This window comes from Phocoena sinus, chromosome 13 (genome assembly GCF_008692025.1).
Source record: "Phocoena sinus isolate mPhoSin1 chromosome 13, mPhoSin1.pri, whole genome shotgun sequence".
NCBI classification, from domain to species: Eukaryota; Metazoa; Chordata; class Mammalia; order Artiodactyla; family Phocoenidae; genus Phocoena; species Phocoena sinus.
The window spans coordinates 11,322,480-11,344,742 of NC_045775.1; the positions used below are offsets into that span (position 1 = coordinate 11,322,480).

General features: G+C 38.2%; 1 protein-coding gene across 2 annotated transcripts in view; it reads right to left on the reverse strand.

Moving 5' to 3' along the window:
* The window catches only part of NBAS (NBAS subunit of NRZ tethering complex), a 365,227-nt gene that overhangs the window by 324,282 nt on the left and 18,682 nt on the right, over nt 1-22,263 (reverse strand). For both annotated transcript variants that reach the window (XM_032652473.1, XM_032652472.1), the window contains exons 7-9: nt 16,735-16,868; nt 14,711-14,844; nt 12,914-13,012 (exon numbers count right to left, since the gene is read on the reverse strand). In XM_032652473.1, coding sequence (XP_032508364.1) covers nt 12,914-13,012; nt 14,711-14,844; nt 16,735-16,868 — 367 coding nt within the window. The remainder of the gene's footprint in view (nt 1-12,913; nt 13,013-14,710; nt 14,845-16,734; nt 16,869-22,263) is intronic.

Genomic DNA, 22,263 nt, shown 5'->3' on the forward strand with positions numbered 1-22,263 from the left:
GGGCCGAGCCAAACGACGGACGAAACTTTTTTCCAGCTCTGACACTCTAAGAGTCTAAACTTCAAAGCAGGAATGCAGGTATCAGACAAGAAAAATAAACAGTAAGCGATGGAGCCAAAAAACACAAGGAGTGAATTACATGAGTGGGAGTAAAGGCAGAGGCCAGGGCAGAGCAAGAGGCCGTGAGAAGAGGCTGGTCAGGCCCATCCGAGGAAAGAAAGGGAGGGACGGAATGTGTGCCCCACGCATCACAGCAGACGTGATCTGGATGCCCTGGGAGAGCTAAAGGTGACCCTACCAATTGATTACAAGAAGAGTTATAACTAGTTTAAGAAGGGTCTTCAGTCTAGTAATTGTTGAAAAAAATCTGCCATCTAGTGGCTTAAAACTCCTTAAAGCCAAGGAAATGAATCTGAAATAATAGAGCAAGAAACTCTTGTATGTTCCCTGTCCAATGACCAATGGGCTTGTGGCATACAACCAGCAAGGAAAGGGGAAAAGGAAGGAAGGAAGGAAAGAAAGAAAGAAAGAGAGAAAGAAAGAGAGAAAGAAAGAAGAAAAAATTACATGCTCCCAAATTAAAAGTACTTAAGACCATGCGTGGCGAAGTAAGGGCTCAAAAACTGTTACCTACTACCTTCACAGCTAGAAGCCGTTCTTCTCTTGGGATCATAGAAATGTTCCCAATTTTAATTCATTCTAACTTGATCTTAAATATTCTTTGCTACAAAAATCTTGCTAGTTCAATATTAAAAATTCTGTTCATCTTGGATTTCTTGAATGTCTCTGCCCCTGTTGCCACCCCTCAATCCACAGCTGATGACAATGATGATCATCTAAAAATGTAATTCCCTCCCCATCACTACGATGGATTTAGGCAACTTCACTGCAAAAGCACAATGTAATACGTTCAGCATCCCTCTGTCTGATCCATTCCATGTCTACTTTGAATCCTGATGCTCAGAACAGTCCAGGTTCTGAAACCAAATTCTCACCTTCTATTTCAATACCAATAGTTTAATTTTTGACATCTTTCTCAAACGTGTTCTCTCAGGAAAATAAGTCTTGTCTTTGAACCCTACCTCCCCGCACTGAATCCTGCTAACTGTAGCCTGCCAGCTGTGCCCGAAAATGAATTTCCATAATGCCTGCTACCAAACTCCCTGCCACAATTTTGCTCTGTTAAATGCTACCTAGTAGTCTATACTAGATGTCCTTGGTACTTGAGCAGCTTGCTAAAACCACCATCTACTGTCTGTGCCCAATGCAGTGCAGCAAAATGTGGTCAAAAAAGAAGGACGACTTGAGGTTACAGAGCTAAAAAGTAGCACAGATTTCCTGTCTCCTAATCCAGTACACATTCTATCATATCACAAATATATTTTTTAAATTTTCTAATTGTTTATAAAACAAAATTAATAGCATATATGTGGAATCTGAAAAAAATGGTATAGACGATCTTATTTACAAAGCAGAAATAGAGACACAGACATAGAGAACAAATGTATGGATACCAAGGGGGAAGGCGGGGGTGGGATGAATTGGGAGATTCAGACTGACATATATACACTATTGATACTATGTATAAAACATAACTAATGAGAACCTACTGTATAGCACAGAGAACTCTACTCAATGCTCTGTGGTGACCTAAATGGGAAGGAAATCCAAAAAAGAGGGGATATTTGTGTACGTACAGCTGATTCACTTTGCTGTACAGTAGAAACTAACACATTGTAAAGCAACCATACTCCAATAAAAATTTTAAAAAAACAAAATTAAGCATCATTCCTTAATTCCTATAAAATAACCTAAGATAACTCAATAGTCTTCTTTCAGCTCTCTACTCCAAAGAGAGATCCACAACAGCTAGCATCACTCCAAGTATAAGAAGAAATTCAATCTGGCCCAAGTTACTTCTTAAAATTGCATTTCCATAAATTTTGCAGAGGGATTATGGAGTAGTCCTTAAAATCGGGGGGGGGCGGAACATATAACCCAAGTACAAAATATCTTGCTTAAGATTAATGAAATTCACTGACATATAAAGTTATCAGGTTAAACTACAACCAAAACAGAGAGCGAGAGGGAGGGAGGGAGGTTGGTTGATTTACCAGCTGAAGAGATTAAAAACTTTATTAAGGTCTACAAAGGCCCATTTAAATGTAACTGTAACATAATGAGAACTAGCCCCTCCTATCAAAGAATCTCCAAAGAGAGGACTGACTGATGGGTTAAAGCTGATTGCCAAATAATTTAATTTTTTTCCGTGGTAGGCAAAAAAAAGTCAAACTAATAAAGAAGACTGTCTTCTTAAGACAGCCAGGTGGAGGCTGCTAAGGACCAAGATATTTCTGAGTCACACGTGTCTACCTATCTGTAACATATCCTGGATAAAAGCAGATCACAGGATATGGCCAAGACTCTCCACTTCCCTGCCTCCCCAGAAACAAACGCCTGTGGGAAAAAAAGAAAAGAAAAATCAGTCTGTGAAGCTCAGCGAGTCCCTTAATTCACACCTAAGGACTTTCACATCCGCCAAGACAATGCAGCTTTCTGTGCAGACAACAGCACCTCTTCATTTCTCTTCAAAAACCCAACCTGAACTCAGGGAAAGAAGAATTTTCTCACAGTGGAGGAATGAGAATTCTAAAGGCAACATGAAAAGCTTCCTAATATAAGTTAATATACTCGATTACTGACATTCATACTTCCCAGCTACAAGGCTGCGCACTAATCTCTCAAATGTCAACAGCCCCTACATTATCAAAGGCTGAACACCCTCTCTCACTGCAGTGGAAGTAATTAACAAGGATCTGGACTGCAGTACTCATTCCTTTTCTAGAAGCAAAATCCTTCACGAAATTATTAATCTTATCTAGCTAGGGCTTACGAGAAACTTCCTAATGTAATTTATACCCAACTGCTCCTCCATCTGTCAAAAGAGTGTATCATTTACACATCACTGCCCTGATTCTCACAGAATATATATGACCTTAGGAACCAGAGAGAAAGATGGGCAATTTTATGGCAACGTAATGGCTATAAAGGCCCACTGATTAGCTTCCAAAAGCATCTCACAGGTCTAGATGGATCTTACACCTTATAAGAGGAGAACAAAATTTACCTATGCCCTTGGGTAAACCTTTAAGTAGGGCACTCTCAACACTATCTCCTCCACAAGATATAATTTAAACATCTGTGGGACCGATGGACATTTCCCTAGACAGGTGTGATGTACGAAGAAGAGATCGTGGCCCCCTATGCGTACTCTACTGCATCCCGTCCCATTCTATGCCCAAGACTGTTTTCCTTCCATTTTGTGCCAGTAAAGTCATCATCACGCCTCCTGAGAGCTCATTCACACGAGAAACATTTTTGATCCCCCCACTAAGTACTAGTTACTTATTTGGAATACCTCCTTTATCCCATGAGTGTAAAGGACTCATATTTAAAATGCTGAGGGACTTCCCTGGTGGTGCAGTGGTTAAGAATCTGCCTGCCAATGCAGGGGACACGGGTTCGAGCCCTGGTCCGGGAAGATCCCACATGCCGTGCAGCAACTAAGCCCGGGTGCCACAACTACTGAGCCTGCGCTCTAGAGCCCACAAGCCACGACTACTGAGCCCACGTGCCACAACTACTGAAGCCTGCACTCCACAACAAGAAGCCACCACAATGAGAAGCCCGCGCACCGCAACAAAGAGTAGTCCCCGCTCGCCGCAGCTAGAAAACAGCCCACGTGCAGCAACGAAGACCCAACACAGCCAAAAATAAATAAAATAAATAAATTAAGAAAAAAATAAAGTGCTGAGTGTTGGTTAGGGGAAATCGGAAACCCCCATGAGATGACCAGATCAGGAGGCGTAAAGCATAGCCCTTTAGCACTTCAACATGCCATTACTTAAAGGTATTCCTCAGTCTCGCCTAAAATTAACAGCTTTCTAAAGACATCTCTTGCATCTTCTGAGCCTTCCCAAGAATAGTAGCAATTCCTATCAGGGCATGCTTAGGAGAATGCAATTACCCAACTACTCTTTAGCCAGTTCACTCCTACCTAATTGCAATCTACTAATAGGCAAGCTGACAGTTTATTATTCCTTGTAAATGTCTCAAGTTCTTTCTGCGGAATCTGTACCTGGCTTAACACAGTTGACTAAAAGGATAAAAATCAATCACTCAAATGCTTAGATTCATCCTTTGTACAACTATGACATACATTATTAATCAATCATGATTCTTCCCCACAGACTGTATGAAACACGTGTATCTTTCTTAACATAAACCTTAGTATCCTTAACATAAAGATAAAAGTGTTCAGTTGGTGGAAATGTAAATTGGTGCAACCACTATGGAAAACAATATGGAAGTTCCACAAAAATCTAAAAGTAGAGTTGCCATATGATCCAGCAATCCCACTCCTGGGCATATACCCAGACAAAACTATAATTCGAAAAGATACATGCACCCCTATGTTCATAGCAGCACTATTTACAATAGCCAAGATATGGAAACAACCTAAATGTCCATCAACAGATGAATGGATAAAGGTGTGTATGCATATACAATGGAATATTGCTCAGCCATCAAAAAGGATGAAATACTGCCATGTGCAGCAACATGGATGGACCTAGATATCATCATATTAAGTGAAGTAAGTCAGAAAGAGAAAGACAAATACCATATGGTGTCACTTATATGTGGAATCTAAAATATGATACAAATCAACATATCTATGAAACAAAAACAGACTCACAGATATAGAGAACAGACTTATGGTTGCCAATGGGGAGGGGAAGTAAGGGAGGGAAGGAATGGAAGTTTGGGATTAGCAGAGGCAAACTATTATGTATGGGATGGATAAACAACAAGGTCCTACTGTATATCATAGGGAACTATATTCAATATCCTGTGAGAAACCATAATGGAAAAGAATATAAAAAGAATATATATATGTATGCATATGTATAACTGAATCACTCCTGTACAGAAGAAATTAACACATTGCAAATCAACTATACTTCAATAAAATTTTTTTAAAAAAGCAATGTACACCAAAAAGAGTATATTTTACTGTATATAAATTTAAAGTAATTTTTTAATTAAAAAAAAGATAAAAGTGTTCAAATGAAAGCCTGCTTAAAGGATCTTTTTTTTCTTTCTTATGCATTCCTTTATTTTTTACAGTTTTACTGAGGTGTGATTTACATTCCACGAAACTCACAGGCATGAGAGATCTTTAGGGGCAATGGAAATATTCTAAAACTGACTGGAGTAGTGTTTGCACAAGTCTATACGTTTACTAAAAATCATTGAATTATACACTTAAAATTAGTATCAAAGAGTCATCAAGGATTCTGAGAATGGGTGGTTTCTCAAAAGGGCCCAAGAAAGGAGACATGTTTTCTAGCTTTTGTCTTTGTTGAGATGTAATTCAGGATCTAGAAAAAGTTACCTTCAAACACTATCTTTGTGTAGTTATCAAACACTATCTTTGTGTAGTTATCAAACACTATCTTTGTGTAGTTATCAAGGAACTATTGGAGATTCAAAGTTGAATAAGGCAGATATGGCTTGTAGAAATTTACAATAAAATTAGGATCAAAACCTCAAAAAAAAAAAAACCTATTGAAAGCAGGATACAGTAGTCCCACTTATCCACAGTTTCGCCTCCTGCAATTTCAGTTACCCACAGTCAACTGCAGTCCAAAAATATTAAATGGAAAATTCCAGAAACGGTTCATAAGTTTTCAACTGCACGCCATTCTGAGTAGTGTAATGAAATCCTGCACCTTCCCGTGCCATCCTGCTCCACGCAGCCCAGGAGGTGAGTCCTCCCTTTGGCCGGTGTACCCCACACTTTAGGCACTTAACAGCCATCCACGTTATCAGATACGGACTGCCGAGGTACTGCAGTTCTTGTGTTCACGAAAGCCTTATTTTACTTCATAACGGCCCCACAGCACAAGAACAGTGACGCTGGCAACTCAAATATTTTCTTACTGCACCTAATTTATAAATAAAACTCTATCACAGGTTCACAGCATCAAGCAAAACGGTGAATTTCATAAAATCTTGAGTTTGTATATTACCAATTTATCCTAACTCCACTCTGGCTGATATAGTTCACATTTACAAAATCCTGGTGGATGGTAAATATCACATGATCACATTACCAGAGTAACCAAAAATAAATAAAAATGTGATGAATATTTTAGCTTCTTTCCTTAAAAGACCAGATAATGGAAAATATAAACAATCTAGCAATATTCTGTCATACACAAGAGGGCATTTACACATATTCCTTGCTTTATAACAATTTTCATTCAGAAACTTTAATGCAGTCATCCATCTCCAAGTTGACTGCTATCAAAAATTGTACATGATTGCAGAACCAAGAAGCCGCCCTCCTCCTGTGGTTTCATAATGTACTTACCTTTCCAAAATTTTTGAGACCATTCCCCCAGAAATACCTTTTTTTTTTTTTTTTTTTGCGGTACGCGGGCCTCTCACTGCTGTGGCCTCTCCCGTTGCGGAGCACAGGCTCAGGACGCGCAGGCTCAGCGGCCATGGCTCACGGGCCCAGCCGCTCCACGGCATGTGGGATCTTCCCGGACCGGGGCACGAACCCATGTCCCCTGCATTGGCAGGCGGACTCTCAACCACTGCGCCACCAGGGAAGCCCCAGAAATACCTTTATGTACTTACATCCTAGGCCAAAAACTGAAAGGCTTAAGAAGTAATAAGGTAATCTGACTTATGACAAGTTATTATCATGTAATAACTATTGAATGTATGATCATTTCAAACCTACGGTCCCAAGTGAACCCCACTTACACTCCTGAAATAGTGCTAGGAAAAAAGAAGTCTAATACTGACCTTTGTAAAAAAACAAGACAACAGAATAGTCATCATGAAATAAACTAAACAAAGCAAAAAACAGCCAAAGATTAAGACATAAAATGCACCTCTTTTAAAAAAGACAAGAAAAATAAAACAGAAAAATGTGGGGCAGAAGAATACAAAATATAAAAGAAGAAAAAGGGAAGAGAAAAATCAAAAGAAAGAAACATAATAATTTTTCTTCTCCACTCAAGAAATTAGTCACTCATCCAAGGAGCCCACGGATGGAGAGGTACCAGTTGACAAACAGAGCTCTTATACTAGATGTTATTGCTTAAATGTACATTGCATGTATTTGTTGCCTTCAATTATCTGAAATTTTAATTGGAAATATAAGACCTATTAATTAAAATTTAAAAATTAATAAAGTACGATATATATGTATACATAGTAATTCTATGTATGAAAATGAATAGGCCCTAGTTGCCTGTGGCCTGAACTAGTATATAATCACCTATGAGTCACCCAGCCACTAGTATCTCCAAACTAAATCAACATTCCTCAAAGCATAGCTGATATGTTTCCTCATCTCAAAAATCCGAGTTCCTTAAAGAACAGAAAAGTCAATTAACGCTCCCAATTACCTGCCTTTCACACACCCATTCTCCCACCACAACTATCACCTCTACTCCCCTCCTACACACACCCTACCGTGTCAGCCAAGCTGCACCACTTGAAATTTTCCAAATATAAACTGTGGCTTCCTGCCTCTTGTCACTGTTCACAATGTCACTTTGTCTGGAACACCCATCATGTCCAGATCATATCCATTCTGCAAAGTACGTCCTAATGCCACCTGCCACACTCCCCTGATCCTTCAAGGAAATAATATCTCCTTTATCTGGATCCCCACATCACACTATATGTGCACTCTTTTAAGGCCCTTACTTCTTTCCAGTTTGCAATCCTGTTATATATGTGTGTGTACGTGTACATATATACACACACACATTTAAATAGAGAAAGAAATATATATATTTGACATTATATATATATATATATATATATATATATATATATTTTTTTTTTTTTTTAGATATACAGTTGACCCCTGAACAGCACAGTAACGGGTTAGGGGCACCAATCCCCACCCCTAGCAGTCAAAAATCTGTGTATAACTTTATAGTCAGGCCTCCCTATCCACGCATGCATGTAATACTCAACCAACCGTAGATCATGTATTCCTATAGCATGTATTTAGTGGAAAAAATCCATGTATAAGTGGACCTGCGCAGCTCAAACTCATGTCATTCAAGGGTCAACCACATATGCATATACATATATGTGTATATTATTTCTCATCCAAGAATATGAGACCTTGAAGTCAGGATTGTTCTCCATCTTTATATCTTCCACAAACCTAACATTGTGTTGCACACAGCAAGCCACAATAAATAAGACAGTAATGGAAAGGCCAAATAACAACAGAACAGACTTTCTACCTCATCAATCTTTACGAATACAGGCAGACAATTCCCCTAACAGAACACATATACTTTTTAAGGGACAATAGATTAATTTTTTTAATGTATATAAGTGCTGAGAAAGATATTAATAACTGCACTAAAACAATAAAAATAAGTTGAACTAAACCAAGAAAAGGACTTAAAAGAGCAAACCTCGCTTGGGGTTTATATAATAAAACATGGTATCAAAGAAGATGTAAACATAAAGAAATAGGTCACCCTCAACAAAAATCAAACCAGCAACTGGAGTGTCATGGGTGCGATATATGGTGACACTGTGAGTATGCACTGTCTAGCCTTGGCAAAATTCACAACAGAGAACTAAGCATGTCAAAGTAAAACACATTCCATCCCCTTTCTAGCAGCAGAATTTAGTGACGACACATTAGTGAAGCCATGCAAGGAAAATACAAGATCTGAAACATAAAAACGAACATTAAAAGGCCATACTTTATATAAGAAGTTGACAAGAATAAAAAACAACACAGGGACTTCCCTGGTGGCGCAGTGGTTAAGAATCCACCTGCCATTGCAGGGGACACGGGTTCCTGCCCTGTTCCGGGAAGATCCCACATGCCGAAGGGCAACTAAGCCCAGGCGCCACAACTACTGACCCTGCGCTCTAGAGCCCGCGAGCCGCAACTACTGAGCCTGTGTGCCAGAACTACTGAAGCCCGCGTGCCTAGAGCCCGTGCTCCACAACAAGAGAAGCCACCGCAATGAGAAGCCCACGCACCGCAATGAAGAGTAGCCGCCGCTCGCCAAAAGTAGAGAAAGCCCGCGCGCAGCAATGAAAACTTAACGTGGCCAAAAATAAATTAATTTTTTTTAAAAAACACAATTTTTGGGCTTCCCTGGTGGTGCAGTGGTTGAGAGTCCACCTGCCGATGCAGGGCACACGAGTTCGTGCCCCGGTCCAGGAGGATCCCACATGCCGCGAAGCGGCTGGGCCTGTGAGCCATGGCCGCTGAGCCTGCGTGTCCGGAGCCTGTGCTCCGCAACGGGAGAGGCCACAACAGTGAGAGTCCCGCGTACCGCAAAAAAAAAACAAACACAATTTTCTTTTTCTTATAATGTTTATTTTATCATCAAAAGAAATATTTGATTTACAAAAACAATTATTTGCAGCTTATACAATTACATTCAATTTTATAAAATGTGAAGAACTCTACTCTGAATGTGATCACTCAGCTTCATCTAAAGTAAAACAAAGTTGTATTAGCATTTCAGATTTATTGTATTTAGAAAATTCTTTCTTAATTTTTAAATTGGCTAGACTTTTGAAACTGATCTTCAAATTTCTTAAGGATATACCAACAGACTCTTCAAGACAGGATCTACACAAATCAAAAGGTAAAAATTAATAGTATTATATTTATTCAATCCTATCATTTCCTGAATATCCATTATGTATTTAATCCTCAAAACAACTAGTGACTCACTGAATACTCATTTCAGTTCCTTTTTCTCCCTTCCTAAGAAAGATTCTTAAAATAACTACATAGAACTTCCAGAAATGAGAAATATAAAAAATGAAAGTAAAAATACAATGAAACTAAAAATACAATGACTAGTTTTTAAAGGAGATGAGGCACAGAAGAAATAGTAAATAGAAGATATATCAGAAAAAATTAACCAGAATACATGATTTTTTCCTAAACAAGATCATATGTGTCAATTCATTATATTTATAATAGATATCAATAGTGCTTCAAACTACTTTCTTCCTTAAGTAAATAGCTATACAGAAAAAATTAAAATAATCTTTTACTTCTCTTTTTCAACAACAACAAAGGGGAAAAAAAGAGAATGAGAAAATTAAAGGTGAGTCCAGGATACTCAACATCTAGATAATAGACATTCTGGAGAGAAGAGAGGAAATAGAGGGGAAGAAATAATCAAAGAAATAATTCAGTGAATTTTCCCAAAGGTGAGTATCCAAACTGAATGGTCAATACCATGGATATTTGAAAAAAAAAAAACAAAAAAACCTACTCCAAGACATAACACAGTCAAATTTCAGAACACTGGGGGAAAATATAAAATAAAATCTCAGCTTTCAGACAGAAGGGCGACCAAAGAAATAGACCAAAAAAAAAATGGATTTTACACTAGAGTAACATTAAAATTCTCAAGAGCATCTTTAGACATACAAGCCCTCAAAAAATATATTTCCCATGAATTCTTTCTTAGGAGGTTACAGAAGGTTGTGGTTCACCAAAATAGCCAAAGGAATCAACTAAAATAAGCTAAGCACTATTTACAACAGCCAGGACATGGAAGCACCTAAATGTCCATTGACAGAGGAATGCTTAAAAAAGATATGGTACAAATATACAATGGAATATTACCCAGCCATAAAAAAGAATGAAATAATATCATTTGCAGCAACATGGATGGACCTAGAGATTGCCATACTGTGAAGTAAGTCAGACAGAGAGAAACAAACATCATATGATATCATTTATATGTGGAACCTAAAAAAATGGTACAAATGAAAATATTTACAAAACAGAAATAGGGTCGCAGATATAAAAAACAAACATGGTGGGCTTCCCTGGTGGCGCAGTGGTTGAGAGTCCGCCTGCCGATGCAGGGGACGCGGGTTCGTGCCCCGGTCTGGGAGGATCCCGCGTGCCGCGGAGCGGCTGGGCCCGTGAGCCATGGCCGCTGAGCCTGCGCGTCCGGAGCCTGTCCTCCGCAGCGGGAGAGGCCACAGCAGTGAGAGGCCCGCGTAACGCATAAAAAAAAAAAAAAAAAAAAAAACAAACATGGTTACCAGGGAGAAAGGGGGTGGGGAGGGATAAATTAGTAGATTGGGATTGACATATACACACTACAATAAAATGGATAACTAATAAGGGCCTACTGTATAGCACAGGGAACTCAATACTCTGTAATGACCTATATGGGAAAAGAATCTAAAAAAGAGTGGATATATGTATATGCATAACTGATTCATTTTGCTGTACAGTAGACTCTAACATGACATTTTAAATCAACTATACTCCAATAAAAAATTTTAAAAAATAAAATGAGCTAAAAGTGGTTACCTTTGGAAAGCAAGAAATTGGGTGGAGGAGTCAGTTTTTCAAACTATTTAATACTTGGAACTACGTACAGATATAATTCATAAAATAAAAGGTAAATCATAAGGAAAAAAAAAGTCACATGTTGGGAGAAGCTACTCATCATGCATATAATCAACCCAGAATTAATATCCAGATTATAGAAGAATGTCAAGATCAAACACCCAATAAAAAAATGAGAAATGATATAAAAAAGCATTCTACAGATAAGAAATATGAATGGTCAATCACATGAAAAGTTTCTCAATCTCATCAGTTATCAGGGAAACTCAAATTAAAACTACAATGAGATACTCTTTTACACCTACTAGATCAGCAAATATTGAGAGGTAATTCTCTCAATATTTCAAACTTTTTCATTATTATTATATTTGTTAATGGTGATCTGTGATCAGTGATCTCTGATGCTACTATTGTAATTGTTTTTTATTTTGTATTTTTTCATTAAGCTATTTACATTTTTTTTAGACAGAATACTACTGCACACTTAACAGACTACAGTATAGTCTAAACATACTTTTATAGGCACTAGGAAATCAAAAAATTCGTGTGACTTGCTTTATTGCAATATCCCCTCTATTGCAGGGGTCTGAAACTGAATCCACAGTTGTACCTGTAGTGGTAGGAATCGACTATGCAGCAATCAATGCAGCCCTAACTTGCAAAGAAGGAAGGAGAAGGGAAGAACATCTACTGAGGCCCTTCTATGCAAGGGCATTTCACATGCACTATTTTTTAACTCTCTCAACAATGCTATGTGTTATGTATTAGCCTCATTTTACAGATAAGAAAAATAAGATTTAGAGAACTAAGAGAGAAGATATTCCTCAATGGATATTCCCAGTGCCCGATCGGACTCAAGAGAAGCTCAGTCTGCCAAACAGATGAGCATGAATGTTCAGAAGATGATTGCAACAGGGACTTCCTTGGTGGCGCAGTGGTTAACAATCCACCTGCGAACGCAGGGCACACGGGTTCGATCCCTGGTCTGGGAAGATCCCATATGCCACGGAGCAACAGAGCCCGTGCACCACAACTACTGAGCCTATGCTCTAGAGCCTGCGAGCCGCAACTACTGAGCCCATGTGCCGCAACTACTGAGCCCTCGTGCTGCAACTACTGAAGCCCGTGTGCCTAGAGCCCGTGTTCCACAACAAGAGAAGCCACCACAATGAGAAGCCTGCGCACCACAGCGAAGAGCAGCCCCCACTCACCGCAACTAGAGAAAGCCTGCGTGCAGCAACGAAGACCCAACGCACCCAAAAATAATAAATTTTAAAAAAAAAGAAGATGACTGCAACAATATTACGGATGTTAGGATAACTATACACAAGGGGAGGAAATAAAGAAACCAAAATAAAAATCAGAACGGACAACTTCTTCTCTCTGAAACTGTGCCAAGACTTCTACATCCACCTAATACTCCACCAAATACGAGAGCAAACAGCTGCTTACCTGTGCCCAGGATGGTAAATAGCTGTGCTGATTCCATGAGGATAATGACTACTGAAGCTGAAACAGTGGCTCTCTTGATAGCTCTGATTTGTTCCAACACTACATTCAAGAAGGTAAATAAGAAATAAATACCATTAAACCACAGTGAGATACTACTAAACACCCATTAAAATGTTTAAAATTAAAAAGATAGACACCACCAAATACTGCTGAGGATATAAAACTACCAGAACTCTGATAAATTATTAGTAGGAATATGAATGATATAACTACTTTGAAAAAGCTCTGGTAATTTCTTATAAAAAAAACTATCCACCCTATGACTCAGCAATTCCACTCAAAGATATTGACCCAACAGAAATGAAAGCATATATCCATAAAGACTTGTACAGGGACTTCCCTGGTGGTCCAGCGGTTAAGACTCTGTGCTCCCAATGCAGGGGGCCCGGGGTTCGATCCCTGGTCAGGGAACTAGATCCTGCATGCCTCAAAGATCCCACATGTGGCAATGAAGATCCCACGTGTTGCAACCAAGACCCAGCATAGCCAAATAAATAAACAAATATTTTTTTAAAAAAAGAACAAAAAGACTTGTACAAGATTAGTCATAGCAGCCTTATTCATGAAACCAGAAACTTAGAGGTCCATCAATAGAAGAATGCATAAACAAATCATGAGTGTTATGGACTGAAGGTTTGTGACCCCCAAAGATTGAATGTCTGTATACCCCAAAACTCATATAAGACCCTAATGCCAATGTGATGGTACTTGGAGGAGGAGTCTTTGGGATCTATTAGGTAGGGCAAAAGAAAGGAACCCTCATGAATGGGATTAGTGTCCTTATAAGAAGAGGCTGGAGAGCTAACTAGCTCTCTTTCCACCATGTGAGGATTCAAGGAGAAGTCGGCAGTCTGCAACCCAGAAGAGGGCTCTCACCAGAACCTGACCATGCTGGCACCCTGATCTCAGACTTCCAGCTTCCAGAACTGTCACAAATAAATTTCTGTTGTTGATAAGCCACCCAGTTTATGGTATTCTGTTACAGCAACCCAAACTAAGACAAATGAGATATTCATACAATGAAATACTAATCAGCCATAAAAAGAATAAATTACAGATACATGTAAAAATAAGGATGAATCTCAAGATAAGCTGAATGAAAGAAGACTTAGACAAAAGAGTATATACTCTCTGAGGCCATTAATGTAAATCACTAGAACAGGCAAAACTAATCTATGATGGAAAAACATTATAAACAGCAGTTGCTCTGAGGGTGAGTGTGGACAAAGATTTACTGGGAAGAGGCATGAGGGAACTTAATAGCATGATGGTAGTGTTCTGTACCTTGACAGGGGTTTGACTTGCACAAGCGTATGCATTCGTCATAACTCACGGGCTGGTATACTTAAGATCTGTGCATTTCACTGCATGCAAATTTTATTTCAAATGAAAGAAAACTATAATCAAACACTGAACTTGAATTAATGAACTTGAATTAATGATATGCATGCTAAAGTATATATGTACTGACTCTGAAATATATTAAAAAATAGAACTGATTAATGGTCAGATCGAAAGATGGGTCAAAATACGACACAGCAAGTATAGTAAGATGCTAAACAGGATTTAAGTGGAGGCATATGAGAGTTCACTACAAAAGTCTTTCAACCTTCCTTTTATATTTGTAATTTTTCATAATAAAATGCTACAAGGAAAAAAAAGCACCAAAATCTGACACTAAAGCAGAGAAATAAACATTATTTCAAACAGGGCATCCCAAATAAAGTGCATTTTTACCTTACAAGGTAGCTTCTAAGTTCTCCTCGGTAATTGATGACCAAGAGTTCTGCAGACCACTGTGCACTTGCTTTATACTCTAAAAATATCAACCCGGCAATGGCATAGCTCAGATCACCTGCTAAACTAGATGCCTGTGAAAGAGGAGGAAATTAAGTTACTAAAAAGATACTACATAGAAGTTACCATATGTATAATTGAAGGATATCCAAGACACTAGCCTTGCCAGGTATCCTTTCTAAGTAAGATAGCCCAGAATTGTTCGTATGTGAAGAATCATGTAAACCTAAGTGCCTAGAACTAGACACCCAACTCTAGACCAGCCCTCCCCCAACCACAGGCTGGAACCACAGCAGCCTCTTTGGGTGAGATGTTCACCTAGTAGGCGAATTTCTGTTCAGACTATACTTCCATTGCAAAAAAAGAAGAAAAAAAAAAAACTAATGCTATCATTCTGCCTCAAAGAATTCTACCATACAGAGTTCAGACATAAGCTCCCAAATGTTAATTTCCACTGCCAGTAGTAACCAATGCTAAAAAAAAAAGAAAGAAAGAAAAATGCCTCCAGTTACTCCATTTGCCTAATCAGCAATTTAAAGGGAAGGACACTTAAAACACTCACTCGATGCCAGCCTTTTTCTATCAACTAAATATCAGGCTGTATTTGCTGAGGATCTGGAGGGCATGTGTACCTTAGCACACACAGTGAAGCACATAATGAAGTTTCCTACCCTGAATGGCTCCTCATTGTCTAGAACCGCTCAATGAAACAGGGCAGCCACATGTAGCTGCTGAACACTTGATACGTGGCTAGTCCAAATTGAGATGTGCAATATAAAAATACACGCCAAATTTCAAGACTTAGTACCAAAGAAAGAACGTGAAATATTTCATCAATCATTTTTACACTGTCATTTCAACATGTAATCATTTTAGATATGTTGTAATAAATAAAATATATCAAATAAATTTCACCTGCTGAACTTAATGTTACTAAAAAATTTTAAATTACACACGTGATCACATACATAGCTCACATTACATTTCTATTAGACAATACTAGTCTAGAAAATAGTAACTCAACCTACTGAGTTTGGTTCCCCAGAACTTCTATACAAGGAGCCCAATGTACGTTTTCAAGTTTTTCCACTCATTTCTGAACAAAAATCATTCTCTATATCCTTGGTTCTCACTCCTACCTTCTCATTAGAATCAGCTTAAAGACTTGAAACATTAAAGTCCAGGGCTCACTCAGATCAATTAAGTCAGACTCTCTGTGGGGGGAGCCTGGACAACCCAGCAATTTGTTTAGTTTTTCTTTTTCTTTTCTTTATAAAGCTTTGCAGGTGATTCTAAGATGCAGCCAGAATTAGAACCACTGTTCTACCTGCCCCTTTATTTTGTTCACTTGAGGAAGGAGGATACAAAGTAAAGAGCCCCAAATTCCTAAAAGAGACACTAATTAACTGGATTACCACGGGAAAAGTCATTTTACTTCCTCACAATTTACGCTCTCTAAACTGTAAAATGAGGGTAATAAGTACCCAATCTACTCAAAGGGTGTTGTGAATATTAAACAGGAATGTATATCAAAGTCATTAATAAAGTACAAAGCACTGTACAAATATAAGTTATTACCACCATTAATTTTTTTCTCCACTCTCCATTTCAGTTTCTATCCCTTTAGGGTAACAAATTCTAACTCCTCCCAGGCCGGTTCTGTTGCAAAGGCCCACTGACTTCTTTCCTGCGCTGGAACTTTACAACAGCTTTCTGCCCCTCTATTTAGTATTTACTTACTACCATCTTACAATAATGGTAGATTATGTCTGGATAGTGCATTACAAAATGCAAAGAATAAATACTTAACGTACAGATCTCTAACTAGATCTAAGCATCTTAAGTTCACAGCTTATTCTGATTTACATTTATAGTTCCTCTCTCATCACATTCATTCATTCAAGTACCTATACATGAAAGGTAGTCAAAAAAAAAAATGTTTTCAGTTTAAGGGATGTACATACCGGAATTATAACAAAGAGTTCACTTCCCATGAGATCAAACACTCTCACAGTTCCCGTGCTTTCGGCATAGGCCAGCAGGGTGCAATCGTAACTCCATGCCACACATCTCCACTGGGGTTTTGGGTCTTTTGGAACTAGAATGAAAAGAAAAGAAGTGCTTTTAACATTATGAAGATAGTTAATACCTATAGTTCCTGCAGCTAAAGAGAGTATTCAAGTATGACATCATTTCCTAAGGGTCTCTAAAACTCCTGTTCAGTAGAAAAGAACAGCTCCCAGAAAGCCACTTCAAGTAAGAGTGGAAAATGTAAACCGTGACAAGCCTTGCCCCACTTACTTAAGAAGCAAAGTCTACTGACACCAGTGGTCTGCTGAATGCTGAGCACGCCCTCATCTGGTAAAGGCTCAGGAACGACATACCTCAAAATACTTATGAAATTACGAGAGATCAAAAGCATAAAGATTAAGCAGGAGACTATTCCAATCCAGTGAGTTAAGTTCCTCCAAAAGCAAAAAAAAAAAAAAAAAAAAAACTCAAAATGTCAACTGAGATCTTTTAGATATATATTTCAAATATAGATTGTAAAGAAAAACAAAGTGGGATTATACTGACAGAATTAGAAAGAGAAAAGAATACATATGTATATTAGGCAACTGAATCAGGAACTGTTCTCAATCAATTACAAAATTATAAGATTTTGAGAATCAACACCTTAATAATCCGACACCGGTATTTTCTTCTGTTCCGAATTTTTCAGTACAATAGAAAGGCTACCAGCTGCAAAAGAGAAAGGGGCTGTGAAACTCTAAACTGTTTTAAGTTTGTCTGAGGTTTCTGATGTTTCCTTTGCTCCTGTTTCCCCTTATTAGAATCCCAGAACTGAAGAGCCAGGTAGGACCAGTGCCTTCCCTTTACCAGCAAAAATTCCAAGTGATTAGGAGCCTCAAGGTGACACCAGGAGTCACAATCAGAACAAACCCAGAATGTAAGCATGCTGCCTTCCCGTGCAGTGTGCACTTCATTACAACACACGGCCCCTCAGTCAGAGCCTGGATTTAGCCTGAGGATTACTGACTCAGAAATGTTTCTGAAATTTATTGCCTTCTCTCTATTCCTCTGCTAATGTCGTAATTCAGGCTTTCATCATCTCTGGCTTAAACTCTCATGACAGCCTCCAAACGGGTCTTCCCACTTTCAGGCTCTTCCCCTCTAATCCTTCCTCAATAGGACCCGAAGTTATCTTTGTAAAAGAGAAAGATGAAGAGATCACATCTTTCCCGTGCTTTAAAATCCCTGATGTTTATCCATTTCCAAAAAAATCAAGTCCAAACTCCTCCACATGCATAAAAGGCCCTTTAGCAATGGTCCCATCAGAGCTTTCCAATTCACCTCCCCGCCCTTCCTCCAACATACACCTAATAACCCACCAATAACACAACCACCTGGCAAATAAACCATGCACACTCCAGTCTGTGTCTTTCATGCACATTGTTGCTTCTACCTAGAATGTTCATCTCCAATGCTACTCCGAGGGTACTTGCTTGTTAAACCATCTGTGGTAACAAACTGTCACCTCTTCCTTCTTTGACACTCTTCAGGACTGACTGCCCTCTTCTATGTGCCCCCAAATATACTGTACAGAAGTCTCTCATAGTACTTAACACATCAGACGATGGTGTTTACATGATTATTTCCCCCACAAGTCTCTGAGACAATGTCTTACTCAACACTGCCATCCCAGGACCTGGAACAGAAAGTGATTTACGTTTCACTAATGAGCAAAGCCCCAGCCTCTCAGAAAAATCTGTAGTAACGGGGTAAAGTAATGCTAAGGGTTTACTGTTCCTCAGGGACTAACAATTAAACGTGAATTATATAACTGAAGTCTTCTCTCCGCCTAACAGAGGTACGGTAGAATTTAACCCCCCCTAATCTCTGCAATATATGTAAAATACGTTCTGTATATGGGAAAAGTATACCAGATGTCAACGAGTTTCTTCATTTTGACTATTTTTCAAAGGTAAAAAGCATGCCAAAAAAAGCCAAGAGAGGCCCCTGAACACAGGAGGGCCTAGGGAATTTTATTAAAGCCCAACAAAATACTGCATACACTTTGGAAAAGCAATTTTTTAAAGGTGGGAATAAAATGAAGAAAAAGATCAGTTCTCTGTCCTCAGCTTTAAAAGAACAATGAAACTTGGAAGTAAACTTAAGCACAAAATGATAAACAACAGAACACTTCAAGACCCACAAATACACAGATGCTACACAAACACCAGCAAGAGGACAATTTAATGTCCTGAAAAGTATTCACGTTCTAAAGAAACAAAGCAACATGTTTCCATTGTCTGTTTTACCTGCGATAACATCTTTCCTCTTCATTTTGACAGGAGGATAAATAGATTTATGTACTACCTTCCGTATCTGTCTGAAGTCCCCTGAAGGGACTTTGTTTTTACTATTACTTCCAGTTATAACCAGCAGCTCCAGAAAACTCGGCATGTGTTTTGACCCAGATAAAGATATGTTTTCATTACAAGAGAAGATTTCACATAACAATGTGAAAGTAAAGACATTATCATCAGATTTTTCCAGCACCCTGTGTGGTTTTGGAGAGGAACGAACAGCACAGATTTGTACAAAGCCAGTGTCAACGGAGTTTTCTGAAAAGTATTCAAACGGGCTGATGATAAAGTTAACCAGCAGTGTGACAACTGCCACGTTGCTGGTGAAACCGTTTACAGCCGCGCTCATCCTGCGCTGGCTGCGGCCCCTTCAACCTGCCCCACTGCCGAGCTTGCTTGCACCTCAGAGCTTCTGTCAGTGCTGTCTGCTCTGCCTGGAATACTCTTGCCCGAACCGGTCCCTGGCTCCTTTCCATCTTTCAATTTAAATCAATTTAAATCTTGCTTGCTTAGGCAGTGTGCTCCGACCACCCTGTCTAAGCAGCCTCGAGGCTCCGTTGTTCTTCTCCATTCCAATGATTTCATGCTCTTCACAGCTCTTATCCCAAATCAGTGTATATTTGTCTACTTTTTATTGTCTGCCTTATGCATTAAACTATAAATTCCAAAATGTCAGGTGCTGTGTCCGTATTGTTCATAACTTTATCACCAGCATTTCGTGCTCGGCTGGGACACGACAGCACTCAAGTGCTAAAGGAGCACACTTCAATCCAGTGCTCATGTACCCAAATTAGAACTGGAAAAGGGAAAAAATTACAAAGAAGGAACACCGGGTTTTATTCTCAGTGCTGCCATAAAACAGCTGGGTGTGACCATGGGACGATCACCAAGGGTTCAATGAACACTCTCTCCCAAACATTCTTTGACTTTTACATCAAGAACCAGTGAGTAAGAGCAAACTAGTGGCACTAAAAGCCATGGAGAGGAGCTAAATATTTAAATGTTTGAAATTAAAGTGTTAGTAGAAGATATGAGAAAATTTTTACAATCCTAGAATAAGAAAGGTGAAAGCATACAAAACTTGGAAGCTATAAAGGAAAAAAAAGTGACAGATGCAGTTATCAAAAAAAAAAAAATGCTCCATGGAAAAAAAAGACACTATAACACATTTGAAAGACAAATGGATTGGGAAAAATACCTGCAACATATATGACAAAGGGTAACATTCATACTATATAGAAATAATAAGGAAATAGTCAAGTAAGAAAATAGTCAATAAGGAAAAGTCAGATAATCCAAGAGGAATAGAGTCAAAAGGATATGATCTAACAATTCACAAAAAAAAAAAAAAACAGCAACTTAACATATGCCCTACCATTTAACTAAACATAGGCAAATTGGAAATGAGATGCTTTTTTCCCTCTGCCAAACCTGATGAATATTTTAGAAATAGGTAACATATGGTGCTGACAATGGAGAAAAGAAATAGCTTTATAATCATACCTTTTACATGGTTGTATAATAAGTATAACTTTCAGGAAGGAAATATGGCAGTAGCTACATTTTGTATGCTACACCCATGGACAAACAGATGTCTTTTCCAGTGCTGTTAGAGGGGGAAAGGGACAAAGAGGGGAAGAGAAAGAATAAAACAAGCCACCGTACACAATCTAAATTTCTACTAAGAGGGGGAACAGATAAATAAAACGTGGTTCACATTCTCACAATGGAATGCTGTGGCTTCATTTAAAAGACTGGATTACAGCTGTGCACACTGACTGGGAAAGACATCATCAATACAGTCAGTGTGGGAGCAAGATGAAGAACAAAATACATAAGATGATCTTGTTTTTTTACCTAAAAAAAGTCAATCCATCTATGTACAGGTTCATATAAGCAAAGAAGGCTTTATATTAAACCATTAATATAAGTTTCTATGAAGAATGCAAATTGAGAAGATAAAACGATCTATTTGTTACTTCTGCATTGTTTGAATTTGTTCAAAGTATGTACTGCTTTTGTAATTAAAAGAAAAAAAAAACCCAGAGTAACTGCTTTCAGACTAGGCTGCCCACCACAGCCTAAAAAAAGAGACTAAGTTAGGAAATTTTATTTGAATTTTAAATAATGTCCATAAATTTTGCAAATGTGATGAAATCTATGAACCCACTGATCTTAGAGGCTCAATAAACCTAAAGCGGGAAAACTAGAAAAAAATCAAGTCCCATGAGAGCCAAATTCCTGAAATCAATGAAAAAGAGAAAATCTTAGAAGCAGCTAGAAAAAAAAAGACACACTACCTACAGAAACAATAACAACAATGACTGCTGCTTTCTCATCAAAACAATGCAATGATACCTTTAAACAGCTGAAAGAAAAAAAAAAGGTCAACCTGGAATTCTATATCCAGAGAAAATAGTTTACAAAAATGAAAGCAAAAATCAAAGATGGTTTCAGACCAACAATAAGAGAATTTATCAACAGACCTGCATTACAAGAAATATTAAATAATTTCTTCAAGTTGAAGGAAAACACTATCAAACGGAAACGTTTACAGAAAGAAAAAGTTGAAAAGTAACTGAAATGGAAAATAGAAGGAAAAATAAAAGATTTACCCTTGTTTTTTAATTCTTTAAAAAGTTACTGGACAAAAATAATAATATAAATATATATTGTGGCAGTTTAGCATTTATAAAAAGTTTGACAACAGTACAAAGGAGTAGGAGGGAATGGATGTACACTGTGTAATAAAATAATTTTTAAATGCACATTGTAAACCCCAGAACAAATGCTAAAAGGAAACAGAGAAGAGATAGGACAAATAGAAAAATAAGAAGGTAAAACCTAACCAGTCCAATAATTGCATTAACTGTAAATGTTCTATTAATCTCCAAAATATACAAGCAGCTCATGCAGCTTAATATCAAAAAAACAACCCAATCCAAAAATGGGCAGAAGATCTAAATAGACATTTCTGCAAAGAAGATACACAGACTGCCAGCAAACACATGAAAGGATGCTCAACATCACTAATCATTAGAGAAATGCAAATCAAAACTACAATGAGGTATCACCTCACACCAGTCATAATGGCCATCATCAAAAAATCTACAAACGATAAAT